This window comes from Sparus aurata, chromosome 6, assembly GCF_900880675.1.
Source record: "Sparus aurata chromosome 6, fSpaAur1.1, whole genome shotgun sequence".
NCBI classification, from domain to species: Eukaryota; Metazoa; Chordata; class Actinopteri; order Spariformes; family Sparidae; genus Sparus; species Sparus aurata.
Window position 1 is genome coordinate 37,428,082 of NC_044192.1, and position 12,157 is coordinate 37,440,238.

Consider the following 12,157-nt stretch of genomic DNA (forward strand, 5'->3'; position numbering starts at 1 on the left):
TGGTCATCCTGGTGGACCAGGCAGGATAGCAGGATATTGCAGTGTTGGTAGGAGTTATTGTCAATTTTGGCTCAATATCAAAGATATCTCATATATACGATTGATGGTAGGGCAGGTGTGGTTATAAGAAAATAATTTGTAATTATCAATAATAATTATTAAACATTAAAATCAATAATCAAATTATTAAAATGGGGCACCTCCCTGGGATCAAGAACCAATCATCAGACCAAAAAATTGTCTGAAAAACAGGGTTCACTTTGAGTGTAAATATTTGTAAAATATTTAGAAATAAACAGTGAAGGAAATGAATCTGAAGACTATCCATCACAACCAGTAATTAACACAAAATATATGTACAAAATAATCACAGAAAACTGCTTCGTACAATAAAGTAGAATTTATTAATGAGAGCAAATTGATCAAATCAATAGTACTTCAATCAACAAAAATGTATCATCTAACTACAGCAGCTAAACTATGACACTAAAACACTAAGACAAACTCGAGCAACAAATAACAAACAAATTGTGGGTGTGTATATGGGTCTGTGTGTCAGAAAGCCAAGGAAAGAGAGCCGAGATAGTGGTCTCAGAGAAACAAAGCCAAGATGGCAGAGAGCCAAGATGGCGGACGCCATCTCTAGGAAGATGACATCACAGATTGTTTAAGCCTGCATGAGGCTTGAACAAACCTCTTGCTCTTTTGAATATACACAAGACATTGTTTAACAAAGGTAGCAGTGCTACCATGGGACACCCGTATCTAATATTATGGTGAGGTATGCGTCACTTGAACATAAGCGCGTACGTATACATTTAGTGGAGAAAGAGAGCGACAAAGACAAAAGTGCTAACGCTCGAAGCGTAGCAAATAGGGAGAAACAACTGTGGAGACACAATAGTCGCCTTCCTGTCACTCAGCAACCATTAAACAAACTCAGGCTTGAATCACCTTGAGCTTATCCTTGACAGAAATGCGGCTTATGAATGCTCACACAGCAGCAAAGCTTACACTCTATCTCCAAAGAGTGGAGAGGCCCTTATCAGCTTGTGATGGGAAAAAAGAAAAACAACTTACAAACAACATTTTACAGTGTAAAAACTCACAAAAAATTAAAATGGCTGAGCAGTCCACAAACTCAATGTAGCCAAACAATGTGGCCTTTAAGCTTATAATACACACTAACTTCTAGTTTCGTCCTCGATAGAAATTAAGCCTCACTTGTAGTGCGTGTCTCTCTTCAGTCCATCTCGTCGTAGCGTCCTGCGGTGGCTGTTCAAACAGTGGATTCAACGTGGGGAAAAAGAAAATAGGTCAAAGTAGTGTTTTCTGAGAGGAAACCTCCTTCTGTAGGCATGAGGAGAGAGGCTGACTGCGCAGAGTCTTCTCCGGATCTGGAAATTCCCCAATTCCCCTGTTTGAAATCGTTCTATCAATTTGAAAAATACCTTTTTAATCATCTATATTTTACCCATCAAAACACAATCAAACAGGCATAAACAGATGAGGTCACAATGGCAGGATCTCACATCTGATCTTGACTTTAACAACCCACCACTTGACAGCTGTCATTTGTACAGAATTGTGTGCCATTGTGATAGGAAAATTTAACTGACAATCCTCAGGCCACTAGTCAGCTTCTCTAACCTCTGGGCTGTATCAGCCGAGTTGCCCACCTGTTATCACTGCCAGCCCACCCTAATAAAACAGCTAGCACTGGGCCTGATCCAAATAAATTACCAAGTACATTTGGAAAGAGCCTGCCCTTTTCCAAACAGTCTCCAAGAATAACTTTGCAGATAATTCCTTGTAACAAACCATCAGATGCATCTGGTTAATGTGTATAAGCTTTATAGTATTTATTTTGCAGTGTGCAGGGCAGATAGGTGTGACTGCATGTAGTTATAAATCAATGCTGTTAAATTCAGTTCATAGTTTACTTACAGCAGAAAGGTGTCTATGGGTATCGTCTTTTCGAGCTGGATATGGCTCACTGCTGTTCCAGCTGGTCCACTGGGGTCATTTTGACTGAAAACAGACATGGATGAAGGACATCAATCAACAGGACTGGATAAATCATCAAGATATTAAAGATGACATTGCAGAACTTCAATCAAATGTCTTTATTGTTCAGTCAGGATTAATAACAACATGAAAGTTTATTACAATTTGAGGTTTTGATTCACATTTCATGTGTTTATCATTTGTCCAAGTTATACAAAGCTATATATGTTATACAGCAGTAACCGCTGTGCTGCAGCACATAGGTGTGCGGTGGAAGATTATCCAAGTTCACGTGATTGGTACTCTAAGCAAGCGGCTTGTAGTGACAAGCGGAACAATTGTTCTTCTTGTACTAGAGCGCAGTTGAACGTTCCACTGCCATATACTGGACGTATCGCGCTAAATACAGAAATACGTAGTCATGCTTCGAGTGAGACAGCCATGGATAAATATTTGAAAGGAAAAAGGACTCAATCTGACCTGGAGAAAATTCTGACCCAGAAGAAGGCCCTAGCATGAGTTGTGGTCAGAAGAAAGCAAAAAAGGATGGCTCAAGACAATACAATGAATATGCAAATGATGCATTGTCTAATTAAATATGCACACATTTGCATACATTTCCAGAACATAAATCTAAACATTGGATAAAGCCAGGTTCAAAATTCTTGTTTCATTTAGTCAAATCATCTGGATTGCCCCCTGGTGGCTGGCTGCAGTATAACTTATAAATCCTGCCTCCTCTGTGTTAATCGATGGGACATGGACCAAATTAAAAGCTCTAAGTACATGTCAAATGTTTTTTTTCCCAAAGACGATTTCTGTAATTTTAGGTCGTTCTCATCATGCAGATGTTTGTGCAAGTGCTCATTTCCCCTAAAAGCTTGGTTTTAATTAGTTATTTGATAGCATTGATGATGATGGCGTGTATACCATGATCAACAGCTTGTCAGCTTGTCTGCTTGTCTCATGCTCCAAATGATGTCACCAGAGCAAGATGGCAGCAGCTGTATGCAGGATATTTTGGCTTTACTATTGTATAACAGGAGGAGGCATTCAGGAGGATGTTCATTGTGTGTTCTTGTCACTGACTGACAAACACAGACACACACACACACACACACACACACACTCACAGACAAAACCCTACCCCCCCCCCCCCCCCCCCCCCAAAAAAAAAGGTTTAAAAGGGATATGGTATGCAAATTAAATTGATGAAAAGTTATTCACATTATGTTTTAATAGTGAGTGGGAGAAGCTGATGATTTTAGATTGTAAATAATAATTCATAGGGCCTATCTATCTATTATAGGTCAGGAACAATCAGAAGATTCTCCAGTTGAGGCAGCTGTAAGTGCAGAAGAAGTGCTGAGGGATGTGCCAGTGTCCAGTGAGGTGGTAGTAACCAGAGAGGAGCTAGAAGCTGGGGATGGTGTTAAGCACCAACGAGGGACAAAGAGCAAAAGGGAACCTGACAGTTGGCAAAGGAATCAGCGAAAATGCTTAAGAAATACTGGCCTGAGCTACATGAACAGAAACAGTAAGTCAGTGCCAGCCAGGGCAGTAAAACCCAAGGATTGCAGGACATGCAGATGTAAGTGCAATGCAAAAGTTGGAGAAATGGAGAACATTTCTGGGAAATGAGGGACAAAAATAGGCAGAGGGACTTTATCATACACTACAGAAAATTTGAAAAAAGTAGGGTTCCCGTAGGCAGAACACCTTAATTTACAGCCTAACTGTAGCTGATGCAAAAATGTGATTCTGTAAAGATTTTTTCTTAAAGACACTTGACATCTCAGAAAAGATGGCCAGACTTTCACTTTCAAGCACAACAGAAGATGGCATGTATGAAAGTCCTAAAGGTAAAGCAAACAAAAAAAACATCCAAAAACAAGATTTCAGATGCTGACAAAAATAAAGTTAAGGAGCACATCAAGTTCTTTCAGACAATAGAAAGTCACTGTTGTCGCAAAGACACTACTAAGGCCTATCTTGAGGGGATGCTTAATCTAGAAAAATGTATGAGCTTTAAACACAGAAGTGCATTAAGTGGAAAACAACACCAGTGAAAGAAAGCATGTACAGGAACATCTTTACCAGTGAATTCAACATAGCATTTCACACCCCGAAGAAGGATGCCTGCAGACAATGTGAAGCATTCCAAATTCTTCCAAGGCAAACCCACAAGACTGAAGAATATTTGGCTCATCAGTCAAGAAAAGAATAGGCGAAGGAGCATTAAAATAAAGAGAAGACTGCCCAGACTACACAGTCATTAAAAGCCATTACATTTGACCCTGAACACCTCACCCTGGTGCAATGTGAGTAGTTCATATTACTCCCGCAAACTCAACACGTACAACTTGACTTTGTATGAACTGGACACAAATGATGCACACTGCTTCATGTGGCATGAGGGAGAGGGGGGGGGAGGGTCATCTGAGATCAGTACATGTGTCTATAACCAGTGTTGGTCAAGTTACTTGGAAATAGTAATTAGTTAATGATTACTGATTACTTCTCCAAAAAAGTAATCCAATTACTTTACTGATTACTTATTTTCAAAAGTAATTAGTTACTTTACTAGTTACTTTACTAAGTTACTTTTCAAAAACATGATGCACAACCTGAATATGCTATAAATCAATAGACCTTTCGTGGCAGAGGGAAATAAATGGACAACAGTCAGACATGAGATAAACAAACCCAATGTGAGCCAATATTACAGTAGCTCCACCTCCCAAAGGGCTTTGCATCACTACCCACCTCTTCTAGTAGGGCTGGGTATTGTTAAGAACCTCACGATTCGATTTTGATTCTTCAGGTTGCAATTCGATTCAATATCGATTCGATTCAATATTGATTTAAATGCTTCGATATTGATTCAGTAATAAGCAGTAATAAACAAATAATTCATTAAATTACCTGTTGATAATTTTCAAATTCAAAAAAGTAATCTTAAATTATAAATCTTTCCTCTAGGAAGCTCTAGTTGAAATGTAAACAAAGGCACACGATGTGTTAAGTTATAAAATAGTGCAACCATAGTTAAGCTGAGAAAGTGCCATTGTTTCTGGGATTGCATGGTACACTTTTGTCTGACATAAACAGACATAACCGCCGTCCCTCCGCCCTCCGGCTAGACGCAAGGGGGTAAAACGTTGACACTGAGCCCCCTCTCTCCCGGAGGAGAGTGCTACTCGCGGGCGCACGGTGCAGCGGCCAGGGTGAGACCGGCTGCACTGGGAGTTTACAGTCTCTGAAAGAGCGGTGCGTCAGACATTGGCTACCCGCCTCTGCAGCTCCGACGGTGTTTCCGCGGCGCATCACCCTCTGACCCTCAAGCGAGATCGCGGGCGAGGCGCTTCCAGCTGCTGGAGGCGGGGACTGAGAGGTGTTCGGTGAGGGACAGCGGGTGATCGCTGCTTGCCTGAATAAATTCAAAGGATTTTCAGAATCGTTACTGGTTTTCCATACTGCTCGTTGCCAGTATGGAAAATCCAGATTCAACAGCGACTGCTTTCTGGATCAATCTGTTTGGCCAAGGCCCGCCCCCACCGCCTCTTAGATCCAGAGAACTGTCTGGGCAAACCCGGGGCCGGAATGCAATCAGCCCTGCACACTTCATTGTCACTCACCAGACAGTCTCACAAAAAAATCACGATTAAGTAACGCAGTAACGCAGCCTGCTTGCGGGAAAGTAACAGTAATCTAATTACTGTTTTTGCAATTGTAATCCCTTACTTTACTCGTTACTTGAAAAAAGTAATCGGATTACAGTAACGCGTTACTTCTAACACGTTACTGCCCATCAGTGTCTATAACTACCTTTGCAGTCCAGAGGTGAGCCATATCATTATGTATTCTGATACATATGGGGGGCAAATGTTGGATTTAGTGCCATGTGACTTCGAGCTGTCAAGGACCTTCCTCTGCTCACCATCAACCACAAGTTCTTCGAGTCAGGACACAGCCAAATGTAGTGCGACAGTGTCCATGCAGCTGCTGAGACAGCACAAAAGAGTGTGTCTGTGTACTCTCCAGATGGATATTATACTCTTGTTAGGGCTACCAGATGCAAACATCCTTACAAGGTACATAAGGTGAACCACAAGGAGCTCATGTGGCGTCAACGAAAATAAAAAACTAAACGAAAGATAACGAAGGGCAGCAAGTCAGCTGACTCAAAATGAAGTGGATGCACTACATCAGACCAGGGCATTGTACGGCCCCCGGGTCACATCTGGCCCTTTGGCCTGCGTGAGGTCATTGGGAAGTTAGCAATCAAACATAAATAAGTGTACTTCATACATGGAATACATCTGCATTGCTTTTATTTTGAAGGCGACTGTTTTTTGTTTCTTCTTCTCTGGTTGCAAGTCACAATTAAAAAGAAGTAGAAGAACTGCAACGTTCTATGCAGGAGTCAAGACCAGCTTTGTGCTATCCCACAAAACTGCCAAAAACAGTAAGCTATTTTCTGAAGGGGAGTTTATTAAAGAGTGTTTGGTGGACTCTGCTGCACTAATATGCCCAGAGAAAAAAGAGGCATTTGAGAACGTCGCTGGAAACCTGGAGATTCAGATGCCGACAATTTTTCAACTTTATTGAACTTAAGCAAGTTTATTTGTACTTTTCCTGAGGTTACTTACATGGGGTTAAATAAACTGATATATTTAGAGTATTGTACAAACTGTTTTTGAATGGGCTCACTGTTACTGTTTTTTAATGAAATTTTATTTAGAGTATTGTACAAAAACTGTTTGTGAATGGGCTCACTGTTATTGTTTTTTTTATGAAATTATTTAGAGTATAGAGTATGGTACAAATGTTACAAATGTCATGTTACAGTTTGTTGTCAATGATGGTTAATAAGATAAAACAATGTGGCATATTTTGGCTTGTTACTCTCTCTCTCTTTCTATTCCAGTTTCCTCATACTTTAAATGTCACTTATGCCCATAGCAACAAACAATAGGTAATAAAATGTTGGTGCACAAAAGGCGTAAGTGACGTTCTCAAGCTCTATTTTTGTAGTTAAAAAAAATATTACCAGTCATTACCAGTACCAGTCATCTCTCGCTGCACCACAAGATCTGGGCATGACAATTTATGCACCTCCTCTCCCAGCACCACCCTCTCCCTCTCGCAACCCCCCACCAAATCCCCAACTATCCCAACAACCCCAACCATCAAGACTCAACATGTGAGACAGCAGCTAGCAGGACCAGCACAAACAAGGCCAGAGGACTGGACAGATGACCTCTAACGTCATGTCATGAAAACCTTTTAGAGGCTGGTACTGCAGCATCACAGGCCCCTGGTGTGCGACTTGCCTGGACCCACTGCAGTTTGCATACCAGACTGACATTGGCGTGGACGATGCCATCGTCTACCAGCTTCACAGAGCTTACACGCACCTGGACAGGCCAAAATGCAGAGTGAGGATCACATTCTTTGACTTCTCAAGGGCTTTCGACACGGTCCAGACAGTTCGACTGGCTGAGAAGCTCTAAGTGATGCAGTTTGATCAGGACCTGCTGGCATGGATTACAGACTACCTCAGGGACAGGCGAGGTATGTCAGGCTGTGACACTGCCTGTCAAATGTTGTTACAAGCAACACTGGCAAACCCCAGGGAACTGTTCTCCCACTGTTTTTGTTCACCCTCTACACCTCTGACTTCTGCTACAACTCCCTGACATGCCACCTGCAGAAGTTCTCTGACTGACTCCTCCATTGTTGAATGTATCACAGACAATAAGGAGGAGGAAAACAGGGAACAAATCGAGAACTTTGTAGGATGGTGTGGCAGAAACCACCTTTAGCTCAACATCGGAAAGCCAAGGAGCTGGTGGTGGACGTCCGGCACAGGAAGAGTCCCCCCCAACACCTTTTCCATAAACAGGGTGGAGGTGGACATGGTGGACACCTACAGGTTCTTCGGGGTGCATCCAAACAATAAACTGGACTGGTCAGACAACACTGAGGCTCTCTACAGGAAGGGACAGAGCAGGCTGTTCTTTCTGAGGAGGCTCAGGTCTTTAAATGTGTCCACTCGGCTGCTACAAATGTTCTACTAGTTTGTGGTAGGGAGTGTCATATTCTTTGCACCAGTGTGCTGTGGAGGTGGCATCAGGACAGGTGGTGCCCTGAACATTGCACATTGCTGTTATTTAATATCTCAGAACCGTGCACATTGCACATTTGCACAATTACACTTAGTTCACATTTATTAGTTATCAACAGTCTTGTATAAAGTACTTGAAAGCAATACTTGAGTAAAAGTATAAGTATCTTACCAGAAAAGGACTTTGGTAGAAGTTAAATTCACCTTTTGAAATATTACTTGAGTAAAAATCTTAAAGTACCTGACATTAAGTGTCCTTAAGTATCAAAAGTAATTGTCTGGTATAAAATGTACTAAAGTATCAAATGTAAATGCAAAGGTACTTTTTAAAAAAATGTAACCGGTTAGAATTTTGATAATGAAATTTATTGTGGCTTCCTTACAGTGAAAGCATAACATCTCAGGAGAAAGAGGCTCGAACTTTTTCAACATTAAAAATTTTACTTCTGCCATCATCAATGGTGACTAGCTCTCTCTCTCAACCTCCCTGTGTGTTATATGGACAAACTGCATGTCTTTCAACTGGCATGAAGTCATTAACTGAAACTGAAAAGGTGTCTGTTCATCTTCAGAAAAAGTTGGTTTTCAGAGTTGCTCTTCTTGGACTTAAGACAAGTCCTGTGATGCTGAAGAGCCTTTCACAGGCGGCTGGGGCAGGTAGAGGAGTGTGCAGCTTCACGGAAAGCTTGCACCCTGCTGGGAAAGATTTTAGCAAGTCCATGTAATCTGCTGAACAGGCCAAGTATCCATCCAGTTGTTTGGCACCATCTTGTGCTTGAGACGACTGCAGGGCAGAGGAGAAGTCATCGTCATCAGACGAACTGGACCAGTTGGCATCTGCTAGCTGAAGGGAGGGTTCTTCGATGTGCTGTCTGATGTAGTCAATACCTAAAACAGTGACAATGAAAATATAAATTATAGATCTAGTGCAACTCTGTAACATGTTATGACCCCAAATTAAAGTTTCAATTTAAGGTTTGTTATTTTAATTCTATGTACTATCCATGCATCAATAATTCAAGATTTATTTATTAGGAACCCATGGAAAAATGTGTTGTACACATATTTTTTCACTATCCCCATGTCTTACGTGTTTTGATTGTTGATTCATCCTTTGTCCCGGCGTACAGAATTTTGGAAGTAGAATTGCAGCTGCGATCAACTCAGGGTCTCCTGACATGTGGCCAAAACTGTTCTTGATTCCCACCTGCAAGGCAAGTTTATTTGTATAGCACATTTCAGCAACAAGCACTGAGACAAAGTGCCAAAGTAACACATTTAGAAAAGGACATTTGAATATAATTGAAATGAATCATTAAAGAGTTAAGACAATATAAAATAAATACAAGAATAAAAGTGACATGTAAAGCTTCCACCAGAGGCTTGCAGTACTTTAGTGGCAACTTGAAAAGTTAACTAGCACATGTTAGCCTGGCCATGACGTTAGCCAGATATCTGAACAGGCTTATGATAACTAATTCATGTTAAATAACGTTGACATTATGGCTTCACTGAATGAAAATAAATTTAACCTACCTTGATGTGCTTCTTCAGGTTTACCGGGGAGTTTTTGAATGCCAGTATTTAAGTAACTCTTGGTAGGCATAACAGGCACATAATCCAGTAGGAAAAATCTTTCACTTTAACGTACGAAAATATTTCTTGCAAATATGGCCGCAGGTGTGTAATGTTATCTTCGTAACCACCACGGAGTTCAACAAGTTCGCCACTGTAGTCGAGATGCTCGTCATCTGCTACTGGAGTGGTAACTTTAGCAGCAGAGCCTGCAGCAGGTGCTTCCATAATGTGACGTGCTCGGACAAGCGGGACTTCTTATTCTTCGCGCTTGCTGGTTGACATGACAACAAATAGGCATTACGTCACCAACTCAAATTTCTTCTGATTTTAATTTTGTAGTAACGAGTAACGAAGATGGTTAGGAGAAATGTATTGGAGTAAAATTACACATTTTATTTAGGAAATATAGTGGAGTAAAAGTGAAAGTTGTCAGAAATATAAATAATGAAGTAAAGTACAGATACGTGAAAATTCCACTTAAGTATAGTAACGAAGTATTTGTACTTTGTTACATTACAACACTGGTTATTATTTATTGCGCACATCATGTTCACACAAGTTCAGTTACTGTACACAGTATGCTTATTTTTCTTCTAATAGTTTTTATTGTATTTTTTTAAAATTATTATTCCATTCTTTGGTACTTATTTCCCTCTGTACTTCTATGTTAACTCTGAATTTCTCCAAGGGGGATCTATAAAGGAACATCTTATCGTATCTTTCACAATTTTTACAGATGATTGTAAAACTGATATTCCAAAAAAAATGTATATTGAATGACAAATGATACAACATTGATGTCCTAATTAGGCACTGAAGCTAATACATATGCATCTGGTTTTTTTTTCGGTGTAGATTCATGAAGTGTTGGGAAAAGAAGTCACCCTTTTATCAATTAAAAGAAGACAGGAAATGATTTCTTCCAGGGGACCAGTTACTCCTTGTAACATACAGTCATGGACGAAAGTATTGGCACCCTGGACTTTACCAGAAAATGCACCATTTCTCCCAGAAGAGTGTTGCAATTACAAATGTCTTGGTATACACATGTTTATTGGCATGTCCAACACTACCTAGGGGTATACCCAGGACCAGGTAGAGGGATTATATCTCTTCTCTGGCCTGGGAGTGCCTGGAGATTCCCTAGTCAGAGTTAGCAGACGTGGCCGGGAGAAGGGGAGTCTGGGACTCGCTGCTGAAGCTGCTGCCCCCGCGACCGGACTTTAGATAAGCGGTTGACAGTGGATGGATGGATGGATGGATGGATGTTTATTTCCTTTAAGTGCATTGTGACAACACAAAAAAGCAGAAGAAAAAAGCCAAGAGGACAAGCAAAACTGTGGAAAAATATCAATAATCTCAAGTTTACAAGTCACTCTCCAGAGATCTTAAAGTTCCTTTGTCAACTGTGCGCAAAATAATCAAAAAGTTTATAACCCATGGAACTGTGGCAAATCTCCCTGGACTTGGACGGAAGAGAAAAACGTATGAAAAAATGCAACTAAGGATAGTTCGAATGGTGGATAAACAACCTCATTCAACTTCCACACAAATTCAGGCTGTCCTGCAGACTCAGGGTGCAACAGTGTCAGCTCAAACCATATGTCATCATCTGAATGAGATGAAGTGCTATGGGAGGAGACCGAGGAGAACCCCACTTCTGACACAGGCTTAAAAAAGCTAGACTGCAGTTTGCAAGAACATACCTGAATAAGCCTCAATCCTTCTGGGAGAATGTTTTGTGGACAGATGAGACTAAGGTAGAGCTTTTTAGCAAAGCACGTCCTCCTAGTGTTTACAGAAAACGTAATGAGGCCTACAAAGAAAAGAACACTGTACCCACAGTTAAATATGGTGGAGGTTCAAAGATGTTTTGGGGTTGTTTTGCTGCCTCTGCCACTGGGTGCAATGATTGGTTTCAGTTATTTTCTCCAAAGGGTGTGCAACCAAATATTAAGTTGAAGGTGCCAATGATTTTGTCGGACCCAATTTTTGAGTTTTCTGTAAAGTGATGTCAAATTTGGCTTATGCATTTTTGTGTTGTCCCAATGCACTTAAAGGCAATAAACATGTGTATACCAAAATATTTGTAAGTGCAGTACTTTTCTGGGAGAAATGGTGCATTTTCTGGAAAAGTTCCAGGGGTGCCAATGTGAAGGATGTAATGTGCTTTACCAGCAATTCAGCTGAAGAAGCAGAGTAACATCTAAGTTCTCACATTTTAGTACTTGAACATTTTCATGTTATGTGATTTATTTTTAATGTTTACTGTCGGTGGCAGCAGTTGAAGATCAGTATTTTTGTGTTTTCTTGTGTTATATTAAAAAAGTCATTTATTCACCAGCAGTAGTAAAAACAGCAGCAGTTACCAGTGGGATCCAGCAGAGGGAGTGTAGCACGTTTGAGTAACGTTAAGGAACACCTCGCTTCCTCACTTCAGTC

At 40.7% G+C, this 12,157-nt stretch overlaps 1 protein-coding gene and 1 long non-coding RNA gene across 2 annotated transcripts in view; both read right to left on the reverse strand.

The window, feature by feature from the left end:
- Positions 1–12,157, reverse strand: part of plekha6 (pleckstrin homology domain containing, family A member 6) — a 164,941-nt gene that overhangs the window by 120,687 nt on the left and 32,097 nt on the right. The window contains 2 exon segments of the mRNA XM_030421348.1: positions 1,225–1,275; positions 1,948–2,031. Of these exon segments, the coding sequence (XP_030277208.1) occupies positions 1,225–1,275; positions 1,948–2,031 (135 nt within the window).
- Positions 8,481–9,973, reverse strand: LOC115584023 (uncharacterized). Its single transcript, XR_003984473.1, has 3 exons — positions 9,674–9,973; positions 9,228–9,344; positions 8,481–9,025 (listed from the first exon to the last, which is right to left on the reverse strand). It is a non-coding gene; the product is annotated as an uncharacterized LOC115584023 (long non-coding RNA).